The 27,384-nt window shown below is 43.5% G+C and overlaps 1 protein-coding gene across 4 annotated transcripts; it reads right to left on the bottom strand.

Annotated features, from left to right (window-relative positions):
• On the bottom strand, window positions 1-27,384 carry ankdd1a (ankyrin repeat and death domain containing 1A). Of its 4 annotated transcripts, none has more exons than XM_064989266.1 (15): window positions 27,205-27,384; window positions 22,907-23,010; window positions 21,099-21,197; window positions 12,320-12,418; window positions 10,848-10,955; window positions 10,059-10,187; window positions 9,762-9,860; window positions 9,340-9,438; window positions 8,793-8,891; window positions 7,038-7,136; window positions 6,603-6,701; window positions 4,108-4,203; window positions 3,669-3,870; window positions 3,124-3,255; window positions 1-2,092 (listed from the first exon to the last, which is right to left on the bottom strand). In XM_064989266.1, exons 1-15 carry the CDS (start codon window positions 27,236-27,238, stop codon window positions 2,031-2,033), a joined length of 1,560 nt encoding a protein of 519 aa, XP_064845338.1. In that variant the 5' UTR covers window positions 27,239-27,384; the 3' UTR covers window positions 1-2,030. The 4 variants fall into 4 exon arrangements, with proteins under 4 accessions (XP_064845338.1, XP_064845348.1, XP_064845355.1 ...); XM_064989276.1 differs by having other exon boundaries at window positions 21,117-21,197; XM_064989283.1 differs by having other exon boundaries at window positions 10,059-10,157; window positions 27,205-27,383.

Below are 27,384 nucleotides of genomic sequence, written 5' to 3'. Positions count from 1 at the left end.
TTGTTGATCACAAATTGTTTAATTGACCTAAATGTACAAGCCAAACAGTGATCAACTAAATAACAGTCCATTCCAGTGCATTGTCCATCAATACAAGAAAATAGAAAACAGTTAAGCATTTGTTAAAAACAGATCTTTACACAATATGTATTGGCATTTTAATGGTAAAAATCTACCATGTGGTAGAACCACCACCTATTTTAGTTATTGAGCTGCATAGTCATGAACAGTTGTAATTTAGTAGACTGAGTTGGCATTGCAGTCCGGTACAGAAGAGACCAATGTGGAATACTTCACCACACAGCTGAAAGCAGTACAAAACAAGTGGTCTCGCTAGTAAAACATTGAAAAAAGCATTCTATTAATATGGCAGATGTAGAGAGAAAACATTTTTTACTTGTCAGGTATGAAAAAATTAAATGGTAGAATATTTGTTTTATTTTCAGGCATGAAAAATATTGTTTTTATTATGCCCTCTTTGCCTTTTAGGCTAAACAACAAGGTCTTAAATGCATGGTGCCTAGAATATGGAAATATAATGGCTCAGTAGAACATTTAATTTCATTGCACCTGCACCAGTAGAGCAAATATTTTTCACATTTACAGTGCACCACCCCACACACAAAAAACTCTTAACATTTAATTCAGTTGAACTTAGAGAAAAACACTGACTGCTATAGTTCTCTGTATGACAGACATACATGGATCTTTGACTGATCCAGGGGTCGAATTACAGGTTGCTGGGCACCATAACATATTAGATATATTAACATGGGTGCCTCCATAAGCATTAAATATATACAGACCAAAAATAAACACAACATGCAACAATTTCAAAGATTTTACTGAGTTATAGTTTATTTAAGGACAGCAGTCAATTGAAATGAATGAATTAGGTCCTAATCTATGGATTTCACATGACTGGGAATACAGATATGCATCTGTTGGTCACAGATACCTTGGATCAGAAAACCAGTCAGTCTCTGGTTTCACCACCATTTGCCCGATGCAGCGCGACACATCTCCTTCACATAGAGTTGATAAGGCTGTGGAATGTTGTCCCACTCCTCTTCAATGGCTGTGCAAAGTTGCTGGATATTGGCAGCAACTGGAACACACTGTCATACACGTAGATCCAGAGCATCCCAAACATGCTCAATGGGTGACATGTCTGGTGAGTACGCAAGACATGAAAGAACTGGGAAATGTTCAGCCTCCAGGAATTGTGTACAGATCCTTGCGACATGGGGCCGTGCATTATCATGATGAAACATGAGGTGATGGCGGCGGATGAATGGCACGACAATGGGCCTCAGAATCTTGTCACGGTATCTCTGTGCATTCAAATTGCCATCGATAAAATGCAGTTGTGTTCGTTGTCTGTAGCTTATGCCTGCCCATACCATAACCCCACCGCCACCATGGGGCTTTCTGTCCACAACGTTGACATCAGCAAACCGCTCGCTCAGATAACGCCATACATGTGGTCTGTGGTTGTGAGGCCGGATGGACATACTGCCAAATTCTCTCAAATGACTTGAGACTTATGGACATTAAATTCTCTGGCAACAGCTCTGGTTGACATTCATGCAGTCAGCATTCCAATTTCATGCTCCCTCAAAACATGAGACATCTGTTGCATTGTGTTGTGTGACAAATCTGTACATTTTGGAGTTGCCTTCTATCGTTCCCAGCACAAGGTACACCTGTATAATGATCATGCTGTTTAATCAGCTTCTTGATATGCCACACCTGTCAGGCAGATGGATTATCTTGGCAAAGGAGAAATGCTCACAAACAGGGATGTAAACAAATTTGTGCACAAAATTTGAGAGAAATAAGCTTTTTGTGCATATGGACCATTTCTGAGATCATTTATTTCAGGTCATTAAACATGGGACCAACACTTTACATGTTGCATTTATATTTTGTTCAGTGTGTTAACTTTATTCAGACACTATTTTTAGTTTTGAACCCTGAAATGGGCATTTATTCCTGCAGTATATCAGTGTGTTTCAGGATGGACTTGTTCACATGGCGGTGCATTTCTTGGGAGAGCTTGTGTCTGCATTTGCCTTCTGTCTGATGCTTTCTGTTGAAAAAGAAAAAGGAAACTTCTTTGTTCATTCAAGTTGACCTACGGGCTACGGACCATTACTGGTAGAGATGATAAAAGATGGTCAAACCAGCATTTAATGTACTTATGTAATTAATAACCACAATATCAGTGGTGGAAAAAGTACTAAATTGTCATTCTTGAGAAAAGTACAAGTAAATACTATACATCAAATTCCTTATATTAAGCAAACCAGACGATACAATTTTCTTGTTTTTTAAATTTACAGAGAGCCAGGGGCACACTCCAAAACTCAGACAATTTCTAAATTCAGAATTTGTGTTTAGTGAGTTGGCCAGAAAAGTGGCAGTAGGGATGAAAAGCCGTTATATTGGTCATTGAATTGGATTATATTGCTGTCCTACCTGAGCACTCGAAATGTGACCAGTGCTTTTGGGTGACAGGGAAAATGTATGGGAGTAAAAAGTACATATTTGCTTTAGGACTGTTTTAGAATAAAAGTAAAAGTTGTCAACAATATAAATAATAAAGTAAAGTTCAGATATCCTTTCAAAGTACAGAAATACAGCCGGTGTGATGCATTTTGAATCCTCTGATGCAAAACGCAAAACACAGCATCTTATGATGCAAAATGCATCTTACCGGCTGGATTTCTCTACTTATATATCATGAAAACTTCATTGCTGACATGCAAAACATTTTTGGACTATATCAACAATGGGCTAATGAAACAAATACCAAAAGATTGAAGTACTACTTAAACTACTCTAAGTATTTTTACTTAGTTACTTTACACCACTACATAATATGCTCATAAAGCTTTTGGACAACTACCTCCCCCAGGCTAGACAGCAGTGTGGTCTAGAGGGAAGCTGGGCAGTGTTCAGTAGGCATGAAATGACTGACAATGATTGGACAGTACAGTCCGATAAGAACATCCATTGTTGTTTTTGATTTTTAAAAATGCTATTCGCCCATTGTGCCCTTGTGCTCAGGTTCGAATACCTGATGGGTGTTGACTCCTGTCCCCCGTTCCATTGACTCACCAGCTAGGTCGGTCCTGGAGATCCCCGTCAGTCCCTCATACAGGCCTTTGATTGGGTTCTCCCCTGCGATGACTACTCCATGCAGCCAGATCAGCAACATACGGTGCCCATGCTCCTTGAAGCTCTTTGTACCTAACATATGTGAATGTCATAAGAGACTTATATAAAATAGATGGGCTACAATAAGGACAGTTCTGGGCTTAAGTGCCTTGCTCAAGGGCACAACGGCAGGATATGGTACCTGGGATCTGTCAATTAACCCTCTATGTTGAACTGGCAACCCTCTGGCTACTGGTCAGCCTCTCTCACCTAAAGGCTACCTGTCCGCCCAGGCTGCTAACTCCTTATTCCTTAGGCTCTTTGGTGCTTACAGATCTGAAGGAATCATATGAATGTAAGCAATATGGCGGAAGCGCCCTTAAAATCAGATAGAAAGTTAGATGGAAAAGTTGAATTTTCACTTAGACCTATGTGATTGCTTCAGATCTGAACATTACAACGAGCTAGGCTCTGGGGGTTATTTCTAGACCAAGCCAACACTTCACCTGTCCACTGCTGCTCTATGGAGCGTATGTGGGCATCCGTGAAGCCCCAGTGTTGTGCGAGGCTCTTCCACTCCCCGCGGGACAGGTCTTTGGTGGCCAGCCTCCATGTGACAGAGCGCAGGTGCTGGGTCTCCACCTGGTGGTCCTGCTTAAAGCTCAGCTGCTTCCCCAGCCACGAATCATCATCGCTGATCACGTTGTCCTGGTACACAAAGAAAGGGTGTGTGTTTGAGATTGACTGCATTGCAGTTGAGCTGCGAAGCAGACTGATATTTGATTCTGAAATTCTAAAACATTCATTCCGGAATCGTGATGATCTGGTACAGCTGCGAAGACCTAAAGTAGTCGATCTCAACATGAACAAAGTAGAGCTGCAGGCGCTACCTTGCAGTTCAATGATGGAAAGAGTTTTTACATTTGCGTTAAAATATGAACCTACCTTTTCCCACTTGTAAAACCGGTCTGCTTTGATGATCATGTCCACTAAGATGACATGGTTTCCTCTGGCTGCCACCTCCAGAGAAGTCTTCCCCTGCTGAGAGTACCAACACACAGCCACAACACTGGATTCAATATGACATACAGTACATCACCTGGGTCCTGGGTCTTGTTCATTAACACTAATTCACCTGGGTCCCGTTCATTAACACTAATTCACCTGGGTCCAGGGTCCAGTTCATTAGCACTAATTCACCTGGGTCCTGTGTCCAGTTCATTAACACTAATTCACCTGGGTCCTGTGTCCAGTTCATTAACACTAATTCACCTGGGTCCTGGGTCCCGTTCATTAACACTAATTCACCTGGGTCCTGTGTCCAGTTCATTAACACTAATTCACCTGTGTCCAGTTCATTAACACTAATTCACCTGGGTCCTGTGTCCAGTTCATTAACACTAATTCACCTGTGTCCAGTTCATTAACACTAATTCACCTGTGTCCAGTTCATTAACACTAATTCACCTGTGTCCAGTTCATTAAAACTAATTCACCCGTGTCCAGTTCATTAAAACTAATTCACCCGTGTCCAGTTCATTAAAACTAATTCCAGTTTCATTAACACTAATTCACCTGGGTCCTAATTCACCTGTGTCCAGTTCATTAACACTAATTCACCTGTGTCCAGTTCATTAAAACTAATTCACCTGGTCCAGTTCATTAACACTAATTCACCTGTGTCCAGTTCATTAACACTGTGTCCAGTTCATTAACACTAATTCACCTGTGTCCAGTTCATTAACACTAATTCACCTGTGTCCAGTTCATTAACACTAATTCACCTGTGTCCAGTTCATTAACACTAATTCACCTGTGTCCAGTTCATTAACACTAATTCACCTGTGTCCAGTTCATTAACACCAATTCACCTGTGTCCAGTTCATTAGCACCAATTCACCACCTGTTCACCTGTCCAGTTCATTAACACCAATTCACCTGTGTCCAGTTCATTAACCACCTGTGTCCAATTCACCTTCACCTGTCCAGTTCATTAACACCAATTCACCTGTGTCCAGTTCATTAGCACCAATTCACCTGTGTCCAGTTCATTAGCACCAATTCACCTGTGTCCAGTTCATTAGCACCAATTCACCTGTGTCCAGTTCATTAGCACCAATTCACCTGGGTCCAGTTCATTAGCACCAATTCACCTGGGTCCTGTGTCCAGTTCATTAGCACCAATTCACCTGGGTCCAGTTCATTAGCACCAATTCACCTGGGTCCAGTTCATTAGCACCAATTCACCTGGGTCCAGTTCATTAGCACCAATTCACCTGGGTCCAGTTCATTAGCACCAATTCACCTGGGTCCAGTTCATTAGCACCAATTCACCTGGGTCCAGTTCATTAGCACCAATTCACCTGGGTCCAGTTCATTAGCACCAATTCACCTGGGTCCAGTTCATTAGCACCAATTCACCTGGGTCGTGGGTCCAGTTCATTAGCACCAATTCACCTGGGTCGTGGGTCCAGTTCATTAGCACCAATTCACCTGGGTCGTGGGTCCAGTTCATTAGCACCAATTCACCTGGGTCGGTTCATTAGCACCAATTCACCTGTCAGGTTCATTAGCACCAATTCACCTGTCCAGTTCATTAGCACCAATTCACCTGGGTCGTGGGTCCAGTTCATTAGCACTAATTCACCTGGGTCGTGGGTCCAGTTCATTAGCACCAATTCACCTGGGTCGTGGGTCCAGTTCATTAGCACTAATTCGGGGGGAAACAGTGAAATGAGAGGTACTACCTAAACTTATCTAATAAGCAATACTTGTTGTTTTCTGTTGCAAAATGTTTTTCTCCGGTGTGCTCTGATTAACAGGATCCTGGCATAGTCTTCAGACTGGAATGAAATAATGCTTGAGCCCTTTAAACACACTTTAACGGGAATAGGGGAAATGACTTAATTGAAGCAGTGAGACACTGGCTGGTCCCATACTACACAAAGAGCCCCTGAGATGATAACCTAGTCTCAGAACTATTACTCACAGGAGGAAGCATCTGCTGTGCCAGACTGATGACATGTGAAAATGGAAGCTTTCTTAGAAATTGTGTTTAAGTGTGTTGGGAATTCTGATGTTAAATGTTTGTATTATATGATACAAGTTATTTAAATACACAACATTGTTTCCAATGCAATTTTACCATCAAGGAAAATAAAGTTGACATTATTGAATTTTTATTGCAAGTGTGACTGTCAGTGAAACACGTTATCTGTATTGATACGATTTAGATACCATATCTTCAGTGATTGATACTCTCAATGAGTTGTCCAACCACATTGGAAATTAGATAACAAATTTCAAGAGGTTTTATCCACGCTTTATCAACAATCCATTACAACTCCCACATACAGGCGTTTAATGGATCACCTCACTTCTAAAGGTAAATAAAGAACAAGATAAAAAATTACCATTTAAAATGAGACTAAATCAAATACCTTATCCAGTAGTTTGAGGTTAACCCCAGCTATGAGGATCATCTCAGCGATGTCCTGTCTTCCATGCTCTGCTGCGATGTGCAGGGCTGTCTGGAGCCTCTGTAAGGAAGGAGGTAGAGAGGGAAGGGAGAAAGAACGAGAGAGTGAGACAGAAAAAGAGAGAGGGAAAAAAAGAGAGATGAATTAGGTCATTAGTGTTACAAGTGTTATGGCAGTATACTGTACAGAAGCCTTCTGTTCTATGGTCTTTACCTCAATGATAATGTACACAACTTCAAACACAGATCACGCAACCTGATGACTCAGAATCGATACAGACACTTTAAGGTACACGATGCACCATTGGCCTAACAAATCATTGAATACATTGCATAGAATGTTTCCATACAGTAAGGTGTTTACGTAACGCCCATAGAGAGTGGAAACATTACTCACATTGTCAGATATGTCCAGATCACATTCAGCATCTACTAGCAGCCGTACCACCTCGGTGTGATTGTGGAGCACGGCGATGTGAAGAGGGGATGTGTGTTGCTGTTCAAAACACAAGGTCAAATTAGATACACATTGATGGTTACCACGTACAGATGCCACGTAAATAATAATAAGTTATACTTGTAAAGCGCTTTTCATTATGCAAGAATAATCTCAAAGTGCATAAAATGAAATATAAACTAGGAAATACAGTAAAATATATATATTTTTAATTATAATATATTGAACAAGACATTTAAAAATATATAACAATATCATGAAAACAACAATAGGAGACTAGGAACGAGGCTAGTCCAGCCGACAGAGATGAGTCTTAAGGCCTGCTTTAGGAACGAGGCTAGTCCAGCCGACAGAGATGAGTCTTAAGGCCTGCTTTAGGAACGAGGCTAGTCCAGCCGTCCAGCACAGAGATGAGTCTTAAGGCCTGCTTTAGGAACGAGGCTAGTCCAGCCGACAGAGATGAGTCTTAAGGCCTGCTTTAGGAACGAGGCTAGTCCAGCCGACAGAGATGAGTCTTAAGGCCTGCTTTAGGAACGAGGCTAGTCCAGCCGACAGAGATGAGTCTTAAGGCCTGCTTTAGGAACGAGGCTAGTCCAGCCGACAGAGATGAGTCTTAAGGCCTGCTTTAGGAACGAGGCTAGTCCAGCCGACAGAGATGAGTCTAAAGGCCTGCTTTAGGAACGAGGCTAGTCCAGCCGACAGAGATGAGTCTTAAGGCCTGCTTTAGGAACGAGGCTAGTCCAGCCGACAGAGATGAGTCTTAAGGCCTGCTTTAGGAACGAGGCTAGTCCAGCCGACAGAAATGAGTCTTAAGGCCTGCTTTAAATGCACCAACAGTCTGAGCAGCTTTGAGATTGTCATTGAGGGAGTTCCAGAGGTGTGGTACGTGGGAGGAACAAGGAGGTGTAATGAGTTCCCCCCTCAAAAAGACGTTGCGTAAAGCTTACTTCATTATTCAATGTGTTTTATAATGGTCACTGCATCAGGGATAACTTAGACAGGTATTCAGTAACAACCCATTACACCTCTTTGTTTGTCTGAATTGGCGGGTTTTACACACCAGCCAAGCTTCTGGGGGAGTGCGATGGTTCTCTTTTGATTAGTGGTACGTGGGAGGAAAAGGCCTGTTGTACTGTAGCTTGTGGTCTTGTTTCAGACACAAACCAAAACAAAGATCTATGGAGAGAACCTATTCTGCACTGAGGCACTGAAAAAACACCTTTTGTGTCTTGGGCGGATCCAGTGGTCTAAGCTGCTGCCTCCAGGACCCTACTGCTGCAGCATGGGTTTAAAACTAGCATGTCAGAACACCTGTTTATTGACTCTCTCTATCCAATACAACAGACATGAGAGGAGTGGGACTGTCCTACTCCTTAAAAAATAAAACACTTTTACTGAAAACATCAATATAGGACATGCACTGAATTATACAAACAAATGTGGCACCAATTCTCTGAGTAGGAAAAAGTTAGGAAAAAGAGAAAGTGGAGAAGACATGGTGCAGATGCTGAACCCTACTGGTGTATTCTGAGCTGTTGAGCTGAACTAAAAGACCTGGCTGTTAACTATTGTAATTTGAAAGAGGAGCTAACCAAGTTGCAATAAGTGCTACCAACTATTCCTACAGGGGAGCTAACTGATGCACAAACTAGTGTAGTATGTACAATATGGTTAAAGGTTGGCTGGCATACTCACGCCATCCACCGTGTCTGTGTTGACCCCCGCCTCCAGCAGCAGACTGGTCTCCCTCTCAAAGCCGTGCTGGGCCACGTAGTGGAGGGCATTCATATTCTTCTGCACAGACAACAACATAGTGGGACAGGTCACAGTTCAGACTCACTAATGTACCTCTCAGTCTCACACATTAGTTGGCACTTTGACATTATACATCTATCTATCCAATTATCCATCTATCCAATTATCTATCCATCCATCTCAGATTCAGTCTTAAATGTAAGTGTGATAATCAGGTACTACTTTAAACTAATTACAATTGACTTAAAGTCTTTATAAACCCTTTCTAAGACATATTTAGATGCTTTAGAAATCATGTATTATCACCCATGCCTGTCTCTGTAAGAGTTTTAACATCATTGTCTTGGAAGAGAAGGTCCCAGTCAGTGCATAGGAAGCACCCACTTCTAGGTGGTCCTCTGCCCATACGTTTACAGCTATATGAATATATAGATGAATGCTCTATAAAGCCTTTATGAGTTATAGTTCATTGAAAGTTGACCCTTACGTTTGTCAGCGCGTTGACATTACAGCAGGCCTCCAGCAGTAGTTTGACACATTCATAGTGACCTCCATCAGAGGACAAGTGCAGAGGTGTCAGTCCGTCCTGGAGAACCAAATATCATGTCACAACAGGCCTCCATCAGCTATACATTCTATCAACAGAATAGGGAATAATCAACCATATAAAATAGAACAAGTAGCAGTAACCCTAATTGTTATTATAGTCAAATAGAATTGGTTATTTCCTGGCAAAATAAAGGTTTAGAAGCAAAACAAATTAATAGTAAACTTTTTTTCTCTCATCATTATCCATATAAAGTGAAGCAGGAACCACGACAGCTAAAAGGCATTGAATATAAAATATAGTTTCTGGGCTGCTTTTAACCCTACACCACACCTGACAGTGACATTATGTTCTTTACTCACTATGTTTCTCTCGTCAATGTCCACTCCTGTCTCAACTAACTTCTGCAGGACCTCGTTATGTCCATGCTTGGCTGCTAGATGGATGGCCATGTTTTCATCCTATACAATATATAAAAACACATCAAAGACATAATGCTATATTTACATGATAACATCTTAGTTACAAACACACACAAAAAGTAATGTAAACACGTTTTCCAAAGGTGTTTAAAGTTCATGTTTACTCTCTCGCTACTGTAACACTAGCCTAATCATGTATTAACCTATAAGTGTGTATGTGTCAACGTCTGAACCTACCTTATCCTTGAGGCCGTGAGTGCAGCCCATACCGATGAGGAACTCAACCACCTCTAGTTGTCCATGTTCTGCAGCCAGGTGAAACGCTGTCTTCCCAGACTGACAGTAAAACAGGGAGTGAGGGATTAACTAGAAGAAGACAGTAACAGTAATGACAACATCACAGTATGACCAAATGACACTAATGACAATATGACCAAATTACAGTATGAAAGTATTGACAGAATGGAATAACAGTGTCTTCTGTTCTGCCCCAAGCAGGGCTCAAACTAATAACCTCCTGCACAAACACACAAGCCAACCGTTTTAGCCAACAGAGCAAGGGACTAGTTTGTCACTCTGTAAGCGACAGTTGGCTGTTGGGGGTGGGGCTTGATGTCACTGATGTCCAGCCAACATGCGACAAGCAGGTTTGACATCCTAGTAAACACATCTAACATGGCACAGGATAAATAATAGGTAGCATAGTAAACCATCAAGGTATCTGTTGTGCACAGAGGGTGGTGATACTGCATCAATCAAATTCTTAAAGGAAACAAGATTTTTTTCATTGTGTCATCATCAATTTCCCTTGTAAATCCTGTAACCAGGCAGGGTTGAGACTAAAGCACACACAGGGAGAGTATAAGGAAAGGAAAGCCCTAGGACAGTACTGGTAAAGTCCTGGGAAAGGAAAGCCCTCCCAGGAAAATACAAGTTCAAGGAATTTGCTATGAAAGGTCTTTGAAAGAACTAGGAGTGCAGAAAGCCTGCTAGTGAAGAACCGGTAATGTGGTGTGGGGCAGTCACATTGTCCACCCTGTCCAGCAGTACATCCTCTACTAGGTCCTCCATGATGAACTCCAGCACTCTGCTATGACCCCGCTGGGCGGCACAGTGCAGCAGGCCCAGCCCATTCTGACAGAGAGACGGATACATAACATATTATAAGTCTTATTATAATACAACAATGAATTGTAAGACAGAAATGACTGAAAGCCGCCTCAAGTGGTGTGATCTGGAAAACTTGCTGTCACGTTCACTGTCTTCAAACTCCCTGTCACAGATGAGCCAAGGCGTAACGTGCATGTAATTCCACATCTTTAATAAAGTGAAACCTTCACAAAAAAAAACAGGTAAACAGAAACCGAACGTGACGCAACTGTGGCACAGACAGAAAATAAATAATTACACACAACATTAGGTGGGGAAAAGGCTGAGACCATGATAGACAACTGCCTCTGATTGGGAACCACACTTGGCCAAAAACAAAGAAATAGAAAACATAGAATGCCCACCCAAATCACACCCTGACCTCACCAAATAGAGAAATAAAACGTCTCTAAGGTCAGGGTGTGACACTTCACTTGCCCCAAACCCAGTGAGATGGAGTACATTTGTCAATGGCCTATGCTCCTCATAGGAGCCAAAGGCTTAAGTCAAGTAAGTCAGTCAATTATTATGACAAATTAACTTACAGAGCACTATATTTGCAAGCTTTAAAGGCGTAATATGCAGAAATTGCTCCGCCATTGCCTGGATGCTAAAATTCTAAAATGTTTGTGAATGTTATTTTTTAAATTAAACTCTTTATGACAATGTATCATTCTTTGAGGGTCTAATTACACCATAAACACACTGGTCTGACACAACCCTGCAAAACACATTATGCTGGCTTGCAAAGTGATGTGTAATTTTTTGAGGAATCCAGCCAGAGTAAGGATACCCAAAATTGACTGCTGGGGTAGAGGAGTTTGATTAATGAGACCTAAATCATCTAAACTGGAACCGCCATCTCAGTAACTGGTGCAATAAGGCCAACTACTAACAGGTTGGGTAAGTTCAGAAAAATGTAGCATAAGATTAATCAACAATTATGAAAACAAACCTGCAGGGAAATATGAAGATGATTGGTTTTGAACAAACATGAATTTGTAATTTTACTCAACAAGCTTGTTCAAATTCAGCTAACTTCAAGCAGTATTTGTTGAGTGAACAAACTTGAACACATTAGCTCAACTTCTTGTCCTTTTGAAGTCCACCCAACACAGAGTTCCCCTGATTAAGCAATTGGTTAAGTTGGCTTTTCTTTTGTGTACATAGGTGTGAATACAAACAGCATATTGTTTGCCTGAATTACACAAGCTATGACTAGTTACAATTAGACACAATTAAAACATGAAGGTAATTGCATGATATAGTTCTATCCGCATTTACATCATTGGGGGTAGGATCCGTTCCATTGAATTTGGTCAATTCATGTAATTAATTGAATAACTTACTTTGTTTTCACAGTTGAGCTTTGCGCCAGAGGCCACGAGGATCTGTAGGATCTTGAGGCGACCGAACCAGGCTGCCAGCAGCAGAGGATTCATACCAAACTGAGAAGGGACAGCATGTTGTAGAAATAGAATGAACACACACATTTTCTAAGTATCTGCTGCTGTTCACTTTACTCACCCTCTTCTGGACTCGCAGCCAATTTGATCTCCATGATTATGTAGCCTACATCTCTGCCTCATATATAATATATACAGTGCCTTCAGAAAGTACTTTCCCCCTTGACTTATTCCAAATGTTGTTTTAAAGCCTGATATTCAACATGGAGAAAATTGTTGCTTTTTTCACCCATCTTAACACAATACCCCATAAAGACAAAATGAAAACATGTTTTTAGAAAATGTTGCTAATTTATTGTTAATTAAATACAAAAATATCAAACTTACATAAGTGTTCACACCCATGAGTCAATACATGTTAGAATCACACCTGAGAACACATGGATTGTACAATATTTGCACAATATTATTTGAAAGATTCTTCAAGCTCTGTCAAGTTGATTGTTGATCATTGCTAGACAGCCAGTTTCAAGTCTTTCCATAGATTTTCAAGCCGATTTAAGTCAAAGCTGTAACTACAGTAGGCCACTCAGGAACATCCAATGTTATCTTGATAAGCAACTCCAGTGTATATTTGGCCTTGTGTTTTAGGTTATTGTCCTGCTGAAAGGGGAATTTGTCTCTGTGTCAAGTGTGCTCCCTCTCCGGCCTCTCGGTCACCAGGCTGCTCGTTATGGCGCACACCTGTCACCAAGGTTACGCACACCTGCGTGTCGTCAGACTCACCTGGACTCCATCACTTCCCTGATTACCTTCCCTACATATGTCACTCCCTTTGGTTCCTTCCCTACATATGTCACTCCCTGTGGTACCTTCCCTACATATGTCACTCCCTTTGGTTCCTTCCCTACATATGTCACTCCCTGTGGTACCTTCCCTACATATGTCACTCCCTGTGGTTCCTTCCCTACATATGTCATGTTCCTTCCCTACATATGTCACTCCCTGTGGTTCCTTCCCTACTTCCCTACATATGTCACTCCCTGTGGTTCCTTCCCTACATATGTCACTCCCTTCCTTCCCTACATATGTCACTCCCTTTGGTTCCTTCCCTACATATGTCACTCCCTTTGGTTCCTTCCCTACATATGTCACTCCCTTTGGTTCCTTCCCTACATATGTCACTCCCTGTGGTTCCTTCCCTACATATGTCACTCCCTGTGGTTCCTTCCCTACATATGTCACTCCCTTTGGTTCCTTCCCTACATATGTCACTCCCTTTGGTTCCTTCCCTACATATGTCACTCCCTTTGGTTCCTTCCCCTACATATGTCACTCCCTGTGGTTCATATGTCACTCCCTGTGGTTTCCTTCCTCCCTGTGGTTCCTTCCCTACATATGTCACTCCCTTTGGTTCCTTCCCTACATATGTCACTCCCTTTGTTCCTTCCTACATATGTCCCCCTTTGGTTCCTTCCCTACATATGTCACTCCCTTTGGTTCCTTCCCTACATATGTCACTCCCTTTGGTTCCTTCCCTACATATGTCACTCCCTTTGGTTCCTTCCCTACATATGTCACTCCCTTTGGTTCCTTCCCTACATATGTCACTCCCTGTGGTTCCTTCCCTACATATGTCACTCCCTTTGTCCTTCCCTACATATGTCACTCCCTTTGGTTCCTTCCCATACATGGTTCCTTCCCTACATATGTCACTCCCTTTGGTTCATATGTCACTCCCTTTGGTTCCTTCCTCCCTACATATGTCACCCTCCTTCCCTTTGTCACTCCCTGTGGTTCCTTCCCTACATATGTCACTCCCTGTGGTTCCTTCCCTACATATGTCACTCCCTGTGGTTCCTTCCCTACATATGTCACTCCCTTTGTCACTCCCTTGTTCCTTCCCTACATATGTCACTCCCTTTGGTTCCTTCCCCCTACATATGTCACTATGTCCCCCTTTGGTTCCTTCCCTATGTCACTCCCTATATGTCACTCCCTCCTTCCCTACATATGTCACTCCCTTTGGTTCCTTCCCTACATATGTCACTCCCTTTGGTGGTCCTTCCCTACATATGTCACTCCCTTTGGTTTCCTTCCCTCCCTTTGGTTCCTTCCCTACATATGTCACTCCCTGTGGTTCCTTCCCTACATATGTCACTCCCTTTTGTACCTTCCCTACATATGTCACTCCCTGTGGTACCTTCCCTACATATGTCACTCCCTTTGGTTCCTTCCCTACATATGTCACTCCCTTTGGTTCCTTCCCTACATATGTCACTCCCTTTGCGTCACTCCCTGTTCCTTCCCTACATATGTCACTCCCTCCTTCCTTCCCTACATATGTCACTCCCTCCTTCCCTACATATGTCACTCCCTTTGGTTCCTTCCCTACATATGTCACTCCCTTTGGTTCCTTCCCTACATATGTCACTCCCTTTGGTTCCTTCCCTACATATGTCACTCCCTGTGGTTCCTTCCCTACATATGTCACTCCCTTTGGTACCTTCCCTACATATGTCACTCTCTTTGGTTCCTTCCCCAGGTGTCATTGTTTCTGTATTATGTCTGTGTGCTGTTAGTGTGTCTTGTTTTCTATTATGTTCTGTTTATTTTATTAAAACACTCCCTGAACTTGCTTCCTGACTCTCAGCGCACATTGTTACACCCAGTGTCTGTTAGAAAGCAGATTTAGCCAGGTTCTTCTAGGATGTTGCCTGCGCTTAACTTCATTCTGTTTCTTTTTATTTAAAAAAAACTAACTAGTCCTTGCATATGACAAGCATACAGTGCCTTGCAAAAGTATTCATCCCCCTTGGCATTTTTCCTATTTTGTTGTATTACAATCTGTAATTTAAATACATTTTTATTTGGATTTCATGTAATGGACATACACAAAATAGTCCAAATTGGGGAAGTGTAATTTAAAAAATAACTTGTTTCAAAAAAATACTAAAAAATAAAAAACTGAAAAGTGGTGCGTGCATATGTATTCCCCCCTTTTCTATGAAGCCCCTAAATATGATCTGGTGCAACCAATTACCTTCAGAAGTCACATAACTAGCTAAATAAAGTCCACCTGTGTGCAATCTAAGTGTCACATGATCTGTCACGTGATCTCAGTATATATACACCTGTTCTGAAAGACCCCAGAGTCTGCAACTTCACTAAGCAAGTGGCACCATGAAGACCAAGGAGCGCTCCAAACAGGTCAGGGACAAAGTTGTGGAGAAGTATAGATCAGGGTTGGGTTACAAAAAACTATCTGAAACTTTGAACATCCCACGGAGCACCATTAAATCCATTATTAAAAAATGGAAAGAATATGGCACCACAACAAACATGCCAAGAGAGGGCCGCCCACCAAAACCCATGGACCAGGCAAGGAGGGCATTCATCAGAGAGGCAACAAAGAGAACAAAGATAGGAAGGAGCTGCAAAGCTCCACAGTGGCGATAGGAGTATCTGTCCATAGGACCACTTTAAGCTGGGCTTTATGGAGGAGTGGCAAAAAAAGCCATTGCTTAACGAACAAAAATAAGCAAACACATTTGGTGTTTGCCAAAAGGCATGTGGGCGACTCCCCAAACATATGGAAGAAGGTACTCTGGTCAGATGAGACTAAAATTGAGCTTTTTGGCCATCAAGGAAAACGCTATATCTGGCGCAAACCCAACACCTCTCATCACTCTGAGATACTAAACGATATCATAACCGCCATCGATAAAAGACAGTACTGTGCAGCCTGGCCAAGGCTTTCGACTCTGTCACTCACCGTATTCTTATCGGTAGACTCAACAGCCTTGGTTTCTCAAATGACTGCCTCACCTGGTTCACCAACTACTTCTCAGAATTCAGTGTGTCAAATCAGAGGGCCTGTTGTCCAGACCTCTGGCAGTCTCTATGGGGGTACCACAGGGTTCAATTCTCGGGCCGACTCTTTTCTCTGTATATATCAATGATGTCGCTCTTGCTGCGGGTGATTCCTTGATCCACCTCTACACAGACGACACCATTCTGTATACTTCTAGCCCTTCTTTGGACACTGTTAACAAACCTCCAAACGAGCTTCAGTGCCATAACACTCCTTCTGTGGCCTCCAACTGCTCTTAAACGCTAGTAAAACTAAATACATGCTCTTCAACCAATCGCTGCTCGCACCCGCTCACCCGACTTGCGTCATTACTCTGGACGGTTCTGACTTAGATTATGTGGACAACTACAAATACCTAGGTGCATGGCTAGACTAAACTCTCCTTCCAGACTAATATTAAGCATCTCCAATCCAAAATTAAATCTAGAATCTATTTCACAACAAAGCCTCCTTCACTCACGCTGCCAAACATACCCTCGTAAAACTGACTATCCTACCAATCCTCGACTTCGGCGATGTCATCTACAAAATAGCCTCCAACACTCTACTCAGCAAACTGGATGCAGTCTATCACCGTGCCATCCGTTTTGTCACCAAGCCCCATATACCACCCATCACTGCGTCCTGTATGCTCTCATCGGCTGGCCCTCGCTACATATTCGGCTGACCCACTGGCTCCAGGTCATCTCTAAGTCTTTGCTAGGTAAAGCTCGGCCTCATCTCAGCTCACTGGTCACCATAACACCCACCCTTAGCACACGCTCCAGCAGGTGTATCTCACTGTTCATCCCCAAAGCCAACAACTCCTTTGGCCGCCTTTCAATCCAGTTCTCTGCTGCCAATGACTGGAACGAATTGCAAAAATCGCTGAAGCTGGAGACTTATGTCTCCCTCAATAACTTTAAGCATCAGCTATCTGAGCAGCTTACCAATAACTGCAGCTGTACACAGCCCATCTGTAATAGCCAATCCAACTACCTACCTCTTTTGCACACCAGTATTTCTACTTGCACATCATCATCTGCACATCTATCACTCCAGTGTTAATTTGCTAAATTGTAATTACTTCACAACTATTACCTATTTATTGCCTTAACTCCTTACTCCATTTGCACACACTGTGTATATATATTTTTCTATTGTGTTATTGATTGTACTTTTGTTTATCCCATGTTTAACTCTTATTTGTTGTCGTACTGCTTTGCTTTATCTTGGCTAGGTTGCTGTTGTAAATGAGAACTTGTTCTCAACTGGCCTACCTGGTTAAGACATTTTTTAAATAACCATGTTTTTTTATTGGCAGGGACTGGGAAACATGTCAGATTTGAAGGAATGATGGATGGCACTAAATACAGGGAAATTCTTGAGGGAAACCTGTTTCAGTCTTCCAGAGATTTGAGAGGTTCACCATCCAGCAGGACAATGGCCCTAAGCATACTGCTAAAGCAACACTCGAGTGGTTTAAGGGGAAACATTTAATTGTCTTGGAATAGCCTAGTCAAAGCCCAGACCTCAATCCAATTGAGAATCTGTGGTATGACTTAAAGATTGCTGTACACCAATGGAACACAACCAAATTGAAGGAGATGGAGCAGTTTTGCAAAACTCCCAGTGGCAAGATGTGCCAAGCTTATAGAGACATGTCCAAAGAGACTTGCAGCTGTAATTTCTGCAAAAGGTGGCTCTACAAAGTTTTGACTTGAGGGGGAATAGTTATGCACGCTCAAGTTCAGTTTTTTTGTCTTATTTCTTGCTTGTTTCACAATAAAAAATAGTTAAATAACACCTTGTCATTCCTCTTCAGCTTCGAAAGGATGGTATCAGATGCACTCTTTCCAGCCTCCACTGTCAGTCCCAGAGGGGTCAAGTTGCTATCAGAAATTATGCGGTTGACTTGGTGACTGAGATCACGGGAGAGAGCACCAATCCTACCCTGAGATATGAGCTCCTCCAGTCTAGCTATTGCAACTGTTAGATCAGGGTGAGATGTAACCTGCCCTTCTGCCTCTGGATATACCTTCTTCATGGTGGTACCGACTATGGCAAACATGCTTGTTCTGGCATCACACACCATTGTTTTGGCTTAGTAGATTCACTCATGTCAATGACTGAGCATCTTACAATGGGCTGAGCAGTACTCTTGGGTAACTCAGAAGGAATGGGAGTGCCAGGGAGTGCAAATTCCCACTCTGTCTTCTGTGATTTGGCAGTTGAGAATGACAACGAGGAGGAAGACCGCAGTGACTCTTGATAGACCAATTCCTCGCCACATTCGCTGCTTATCTTCTCAATGTTCTCCAGCATAGTTCCAACCACTTGATCTATTTGTGAAAGCTGTCCTGCAGCCACCATTTGGTCAGATGTTGACAGTTGCTCCTGGACACTGCTGATGATACTGTCCTCTGACATTCCCAGGTGGACTTTCAGTGAGGTCTGGGAACTTTAAAATGAACAAGCAAAGCATGTTAATTGCTGTCTGAAGTTGGAAAATCGATATCAGCTTCAAAGTGGTAGGCATGTTGTGTTCACTCTGTCATGTAGGTTAGTATTGTGGAGTAACTACAATGTTGTTGATCCATCCTCAGTTTACTCCTATCATAGCCATTCAACTCTAACTGTCTTATAGTCACCAGTGGCCTCATGGTGAAATCCCTGAGTGGTTTCCATCCTCTCCGGCAACTGAGTTAGGAAAGATGCCTGTATCTGCTCAAAGGGATATTCAATGTCTGCTTTTTGTTTTACTCAAAGTCCTTCTTTGCAAGGCATTAGAACATGTCCTTGGTCTTTGTCATTGAATCTGTGTTGGAAATTCACCTCTTGACTCAGGGACCTTACATATGTGTGGGGTAAAGAGAGGAGGTAGTCATTCTCAGGGACCTTACATATGTGTGGGGTAAAGAGAGGAGGTAGTCATTCTCAGGGACCTTACATATGTGTGGGGTAAAGAGAGGAGGTAGTCATTCTCAGGGACCTTACATATGTGTGGGGTAAAGAGAGGAGGTAGTCATTCTCAGGGACCTTACATATGTGTGGGGTAAAGAGAGGAGGTAGTCATTCTCAGGGACCTTACATATGTGTGGGGTAAAGAGAGGAGGTAGTCATTCTCAGGGACCTTACATATGTGTGGGGTAAAGAGAGGAGGTAGTCATTCAGAAATCATGTTACACACTATTATTGCACCATGCGATTGATTATGTGACTTGTTCAGCACATTGTGAATTTATTTAGGCTTGGCGGTTGAATACTTATTACCTCAAGACATTTCAGACTTTATTTTTTTAAATGAATTTGTAAACACTTCTAAAAACATAATTACACTTTGACATTATGAGGTATTGTGTGTAGGCCATTGACACAAAATCTCAATTGAATACATTTTAAATTCAGGCCGTAACACAACAACATTTGGAGAAAGTCAAGGGGTGGGAATACCTTTTGAATGTAATGTATACAGGGCACTTTTTCCAAATGTTGTTATGTTACAGCCTTATTCTAAAATGGATTAAATACTTTTCCCCTCATCAATCTACACACAATATCCCATAATGACAAAGAAAAAAATGGGGTTTATAATTGTTTTCAAGCTATGAGACTCGATATTGAGCTCAGGTGCATCCTGTTTCCATACAACTTGATTGGAGTCCACCTGTGGTAAATTCAACTTATTGGACATGATTTGGAAAGGCACATGCCTGTCTATGTAAGGTCCCACAGTTGACAGTGCATGTCAGAGCAAAAATCAAGCCATGAGGTCAAAGGTCAATTTTCCATAGCGCTCCGAGACAGGATTGTGTCGAGGCACAGATCTGGGTAAGGGCACACCAAAAACATTCTGCAGCATTGAAGGTCCCCAACAACACGGTGGCCTCCATCATTCTTAAATGGAAGAAGTTTGGAACCACCAAGACTCTTCCTAGCCAAACTGAGCAATCGGGGGAGAAGGGCCTTGGTCAGGGAGGTGACCAAGAACCCGATGGTCACTCTGACAGAGCTTCAGAGTTGCTCTGTAGAGATGGGAGAACCTTCCAGAAGGACATCTCTGCAGCACTCCAACAATCTGGCCTTTACGGTAGAGTGGCCAGACGGAAGCCACTCCTCAATAGAAGGCAGAAGACAGTTAACTTAGAGTTTGCAAAAAGGCACCTAAAGGACTCTCAGACCATGAGAAACAAGATTCTCTGGTCTGATGAAAACAAGATTGAACTCTTTGACCTGAATGCCAAGCTTCACGTCTGGAGGAATCCTGGCACCATCCCTACAGTGAAGCATGGTGGAGGCAGCATCATGCTGTGGGGATGTTTTCAGCAGCAGGGACTGGGAGACTAGTCAGGATCAAGAGAAAGAATAACGGAGCAAAGTACAAAGAGATCCTTGATGAAAACCTGCTCTAGAGCGCTCAGGACCTCAGACTGGGGTGAAGGTTCATCTTCCAACAGCTCATCGACCCTCATTATACACCCAAAGAAGTGAACTGCTCCAACAAAGTACTGACAGAGACAGAGTTGTCTTTAATCAATTTTAGAACAAGGCAGTAACGTAACAAAATGTTTAAAAAGTCAACGGGTCTGAATGTTTTGTAGGTTAATTCAGAATGTAGGCTACAACCTTATGTCTGTTGTAATTAAGAAAACACATTGCAGTGGCAAAACACATTAAATCACCATTTAGACTGCCTGTCTGTGTCTTACTTGGTGATATGAGCAATTTTACGCGCAGTTCATTAGAAAATGTAGATCATGGCTGAGTAACTGCAATAAACTTTGTGAGGCCATAGCCCACAATAAAATACAGTCTGTGTGAGTGTGAGTGTGAGAGTGAGTGTAAGTGTGAGCGTGTGTGTGTACCTACACTGTCCTCCACATTCACCTCATTATTATGGTCTAGTAACAGACGTAGAGCCTGCTCGTTTCCAGCCCCTGCCGCCCAGTGCAGCGCTGTACGGCCTTTCTGTGGAGAGCGAGAGGAGGAAGAGAGAGAAAACATAATGAGAATGGTGAGAGAGGAGGAGCGAGAGAAACACAATAGAGAGGAGAAACAACACGATAGAGAGGAGAGAAACAACACGATAGAGAGAAACAACATGAGAGGAGAGAGAAACAACACGATAGAGAGGAGAGAGGACAGAGGAGAGAGGAGAGTAACAACACGAGAGGAGAGAGAAACAACACGATATAGAGAGGAGAGTAACAACACGATAGAGAGGAGAGAGAACAGAGGAGAGAGAAACAACATGATAGAGAGGAGAGAGAAACAGAGAGAGAGAGTAAGAGGAGAGAGAAACAACACGATAGAGAGGAGAGAGAAACAACACGACAACACGATAGAGAGAGAAAAACAACAAGATAGAGTCTGTGTCTTACTTGAGAGAAACAACATAGAGAGGAGAGAGAAACGGAGAGAGAAACAACACGATAGAGAGGAGAGAGAAACAACACGATAGAGAGGAGAGAGAAACAACACGATAGAGAGGAGAGAGAAACAACACGATAGAGAGGAGAGAGAAACAACACGATAGAGAGGAGAGAGAAACAACACGATAGAGAGGAGAGATAGAAACAACGACAGATAGAGAGAGAGAGACAACACGATAGAGGAGAGTAACAACACGATAGAAACAACACGATAGAGATGAGAGAGAAACAACAGCAGAACATATCGAGGGGATGCATTTGAATGTGATTGAATGTGAAATGCTTTTGATGTGTTTTTAGTGTGTAGAGAGGAGAGAGTAACTGTTCTTTCATATTGTTGTTTTATGTGTTTTTAGCCGTTCTTTCAAACCAAATCACCCAATGTAGGACACTAAAGTGTTCTGAATCAGAATGAAATAAAACACAACAATAATGTAGGTATGAAAGGTGGTTTATCTGCAGTGGATGTGAGCATGCAGATAAAGAAGCTTGAGGTCGACAGAAGCTCTCTCCCTTTCCACTGGAACAGATACACTAACAGCTCTGAAAGGTTATGTAAAGTCTAGGTACCTCCACTATATAACCACATAGACAGCTTCATACTTTCATGATCCCTGCAGGGTGATTCAGTTCATCAAGACACAGAGAAGAAAACATAAGTTGCATGCTATAATTTACTGCAAAAAAAAAACACTTTTATTATGCAACTTATTTGCAAGAACATTGAGTGAGAAACAGTTAACGACCTAGCGGTGAAACCTTGGGCCATGCTAGCCAAGAGAAACAAGTCGGAGGGTGTTATTTCACCACAGTGAGGTGAAATCCGGGTCATATCCTTTTCCCGGGACAACAAGATGCTTGTTTCCTTTTCTTCAAAGCACAAATGGCAGGAACAAAGCTACAGCTGCTAAAGCGTTGGCAGTGTGGCACTGACTGACTGGCATCGACTCTGTCAGATCAAATCCTTCCTGGGTATTTGCACTGTAGTTTACTAATGTGAATTAGTACAGCTCAGTAGAAGTTTTGTGGAATTAGTAGAAGTTCTTGTGAACTCACTTTCAGTCAAGTTTCAACACAACAATAGTCATTATCATGAAAAACATGCATAGCATCCCGTATTCAATTGACAGTGGTAAACTATTGTGTGTAAGTGTGTGTGTGTGTGCGTGCGTGCATATGTGTGTGTGTATCTGCCAAAGACTGTGACTGTGTGTGTATGCTCTCCAATCCCGTACATGCACTCACTTTGTTTTTGGTCTTGATGTCCACTCCTTTCTTCATCAGCTCCCGCATTTTGTCCGTGTCGTTCCTCTTTGCTGCATCGTGGAATTCCTTCTCCGACCGGAGCACTGTGAACAGACATGGACCATGGAAAGGAGGATGGGAGAAACAGGAACAAGTGTCAGGCTCTATCTCTGTTCACAAGGAGGGGGCAGGTAGCCCAGTGGTTAGAGCTTTGGGCCAGCAACCGAAAGGTTGCGAGATCAAATCCCCGAGCTGACAAGGTAAAAATCTGTCATTTTGTCCCTGAACAAGGTAGTTAACATACTGTTCCCAGGCCGCCATTGATCTGTCAAATGTATTTATTTGCCTTCATGTTGATGCCTGTCTTTTTTCTTCCCCCCCTTTTCCTCCCCTTGCGTCCTCTAAACCTCCGAGTCACGCGTCCTCCAAATCAACCGCACTTCTAAACACCCACACGCTTAACCCGGAAGCCAGCCGCACCAATGTGTCACCGTTCAACTGACGACCGAGATCAGCCTGCAGGAGTCGCTAGAGCGCGATGAGCCAAGTAAAGCCCCCCCCACAGCCAAAACCCTCCCCTAACCCGGACGACGCTGGACCTGGGATCGGACCCAGGTCTGTAGTGACGCCTCTCGCACTGCACCTGTCACAGTCGTTGTATGGAGGAGACCAAGGCGCAGCATGGTAAGCGTACATACTTCTTTTAATGGAAGAACAAACACTGAACAAAACTAATACAAAACAACAAAAACAAACCGTGAAGCTAATATGGCTAGTGCAGACAGGCAGCTAAACATAGACTAAGAACCCACAAACTACCCAAGGAATATGGCTCCCTAAATATGGTCCCCAATCAGAGACAACGATAAACAGCTGCCTCTGATTGAGAACCAATCGAGGCAACCACAGACATATAAACAACTAGACTTACAAAAAACCCTAGACAATACCAAAACTAAACAAACCACCCATGTCACACCCTGACCTAACCAAAATAATAAAGAAAACAAAGATAACCAAGGTCAGGGCGTGACTGTACCCCCCCAAAGGTGCGGACTCCCGGCCGCAAACCTAAACCTATATGTGAGGGTCTGGGTGGGCATCTAACTTTGGTGGTGGCTCTGGTTCTGGATGCCGTCCCCCTTCTTTACACTGATCCCTCCGCCCTTGTAGCACTGACCCGTGGATCATCGCTGGAGGCTCTGGACTGCGGATGCTCGCCCTAAGCCCCAGGCTGCGGACCCTCGCTGCGTGGATCATCGCCGGAGGTTCTGGACTGGGGACCGTCGCTGGCGACCCCGGACTGGGGACCGTCGCTGGAGGTTCCAGACTGGGGACTGTCGCTGGAGGCTCCGGACTGGGGACCGTCGCTGGAGGTTCCGGACTGGGGACCGTCGTTGGAGGTTCCGGACTGGGAAACGTCGTTGGATGCTCCTGACTGGGTACTGTCGCCGGACGCTCCGGACTGGGTACTGTCGTCGGACGCTCTGGACTGCCAAGGCGCACTGTAGGCCTGGTGCGTGATGCCGGCACTGGTGGTACCGGGCTGGGGACACGCACCTCAGGACGAGTGAATGGGGAAGAGGAACAGGACGTACTGGACTGTGCAGGCGCCCTGGAGGTCTGGAGTGTAGAGCTGACAACCCATCCTGGCTGGATGTTTATTTTCACCCTGAAAATGCATGGCGCTGGCACAGGGCGCTGGCACAGAGCGCTGGCACAGGGCGCTGGCACAGGCCGCTGGCACAGGGCGCTGGCACAGGGCGCTGGCACAGGGCGCTGGCACAGGGCGCTGGCACAGGGCGCACTGGTCTGTGCAGACTCACCAGAGACATAGTGCGCAGAGCCGGCACAGGATATCCTGGTCCAAGGAGGTATACTGGAGACCAGGAGCGTTGTGCCGGCACCTTCCTTCCTGGCTGGATGCCCATTCTAGCCCGCCAATGCTAGAGCTGGAATAGAGCGAACCGGGCTATGAACGCGAAATGGAGACACCGTGCGCATCTCTGCATAACACGGTACGTGAGCAGTCTCATGCTCCCCACAGTAAGCACGAGGAGTTGGCTCAAGTATCCAACCTGACTTAGGCAATCTCCTCGTGTGCCCCACCCAAGAAAATCTTGGGGCTGCCTCTCGGGCTTCCGTGCTAGCCGTGTCCCCTCGTATCGAGTCTTGTCCCCAGCCATTACTTCCTCCCAGGACCATGTCTTCCACTCCTCTTTCTCCCGGGTCCAGGATGTCCACTCCTCTTTAGCACGCTGCTTGGTCCTTTTTTGGTGGGTTCTTCTGTCATGGTCGTTGTATGGAGGAGAGCAAGGCGCAGCGTGGTAAGCGTACATACTTCTTTTAATGGAAGAACAAACACTGAACAAAACAACAAAAACGAACCGTGAAGCTAATATGGCTAGTGCAGACAGGCAACTAAACGTAGACTAAGAACCCACAAACTACCCAAGGAATATGGCTACCTATATATGGTCTCCAATCAGAGACAACGATAAACAGCTGCCTCTGATTGAGAACCAATCTAGGTAACCACAGACATATAAACATCTAGACTTACAAAAAACTCTAGACATACAAAAACCCCTAGACAATACAAAAACTAAACAAACCACCCACGGCACACCTTGACCTAACCAAAATAATAAAGTAAACAAAACTAAGGTCAGGGCGTGACAGCACCACTCGGGAGGCCTGATGTCTGTCTTTCTATAGACTGTGGTAATGCTGTAGGGCCAGCAGATTGAATTTCAATCATAGGCTGAATTCCAAATTGAACCCTATTCTCTACGTAGTGCACTACCTTTGACCAGGGCCTATAAGTAATGCACTATACGGGTGACATTTGAGAAGCAGCCATAGCCTGGATGAATGAACGGCCATCAGCAGGTCCCTAAGGCCCTGTTCTCACTCAGGTTGGCAACTGATGTAGCCTGAAACACATGACACAGTGGTTGTGATACAGATGATATTTATTTTGTGATACAACGGACAGTTTGTCTACACAAAAACGTTCACACAACCATTGTGCCATCATTTTTTAGGGCGCAGAAAAGACTCTCTGTTGTTGCATCAGCGTTGTGCCCGATGGGTTGTCCATCATTGGCACAACTGCAGTATGTACGTGCCTATAAGAGCCATAGCTGCCTGTCGTTTCACCCCCCAGGAACCTTTTAACGGTTAAATCAACATTGGGGAAAACATCAATGTAGAACTCTCACTACATTCCCACTTTGCGTACACAACATACTGGATATGGCAAACATGTGAGGGCGACTGAACTGTTTCTATATTGATAACTGTGATTTGGTGTGTGTAGTCTTCCTACTGTATTCATGAAGTGTCTTAGTGCTGATCTAGAATCAGTTTAGTCCTTTAATCACAATTAATACGATTCTATGGAAAGGGGGGAACTGGTCCTAGATCAGAACTCTTACTCTGAGACTCTTTATGACTACAGACTCCGGTTTCTCTTATGAGAGAACATTGACAGACTGGTTGAGACTGACCTAGATCGGTCTATCCCGAGGTTATATGCTTGTACTATGCACAACATTGCCAGGCCTACATCAAACAGTACATTGAGCATTAAGTCAGAAAACGAATGGAACCAGTGGAGGCCGCTGAGGAGAGGACGGCTCATAAAAATGGCTGAAACGGAGTAAATGGAACGGCACTAAACACATGGAAACAATGTGTTGGATGTATTTGGTGCCATTCCACCCATTCTGCTCCAGCCATTACCACGAGTCTGTCCTCCCCAATTAAGGTTCCACCAACCTCTTCTAAGTGCAATGATAAACTAGCGCTAAAACAACAGCTAAACACCTCACCACGAGACCAGGGTTCCCAAACTAGGTCCTGCTAATATTCTATAAGTGGTGCAGGAGCTCAAGCAGTAGAACATTTCAGGTGCTGGTATTCAGCTCCAGCGATCTGATACCCAAGTCAAGCACTACTACAATATAATATTTCAGAAGTAATACAAATCAAAAGGCTGTGGTTTCATCCTATAAGGAAGAACCATATGAGCCCGGTCATGCAGCCCGACAACCATCACATTGCAATATAACATAGCCTAGTATTTCAACTGGCTTCAGTTCATGGTAGCTCTTATCAATTAATCAATTATTCTGACTGAATCTGTTCTGATACAGTGTCCGCGCGTGCAATAACCTGATAAAGGCAGGCTGCCTGGACTAGTAGAGTATATAGGCCAGATGAGCAGAGTAGGCATCACAAAAACCAATACATACAGCTATTCCGTTAGTAATGAGAGAATTATAAATTCTTACAGATATCATCCTCTGAAACCAGATCGTCCTCCATTCTGTCAGTGATTCCAAAACGGCACTGATTCAGTTGATTTCATTTTTTTGTTGTCGTAATCCGCGATCTGATTCCCATCAAATAGTATATTATCTGGATCCAGCGATTCTACTATGCAGTCGAAGTGCCGCACACATCCGGGTGTT

Source organism: Oncorhynchus masou, chromosome 2 (assembly GCF_036934945.1).
Source record: "Oncorhynchus masou masou isolate Uvic2021 chromosome 2, UVic_Omas_1.1, whole genome shotgun sequence".
Lineage (NCBI taxonomy): Eukaryota > Metazoa > Chordata > Actinopteri > Salmoniformes > Salmonidae > Oncorhynchus > Oncorhynchus masou.
The sequence above is the reverse complement of the archived record's forward strand: the minus strand, read 5'-3'. Positions and strand labels throughout refer to the sequence as shown.

Excerpts from the sequence above, each read along its gene's own strand:
- ankdd1a (XM_064989266.1), bottom strand. The coding sequence starts at position 27,238 with ATGGAGGACGATCTGGTTTCAGAGGATGATATCT. Across the intron at positions 12,419-21,098 it reads AGGTGAATGTGGAGGACAGT|TTTGGTATGAATCCTCTGCT; the intron begins GTAGGTACACAC and ends GTCCCTTCTCAG. Across the intron at positions 3,871-4,107 it reads GGTTTTACAAGTGGGAAAAG|GACAACGTGATCAGCGATGA; the intron begins GTAGGTTCATAT and ends TTTGTGTACCAG.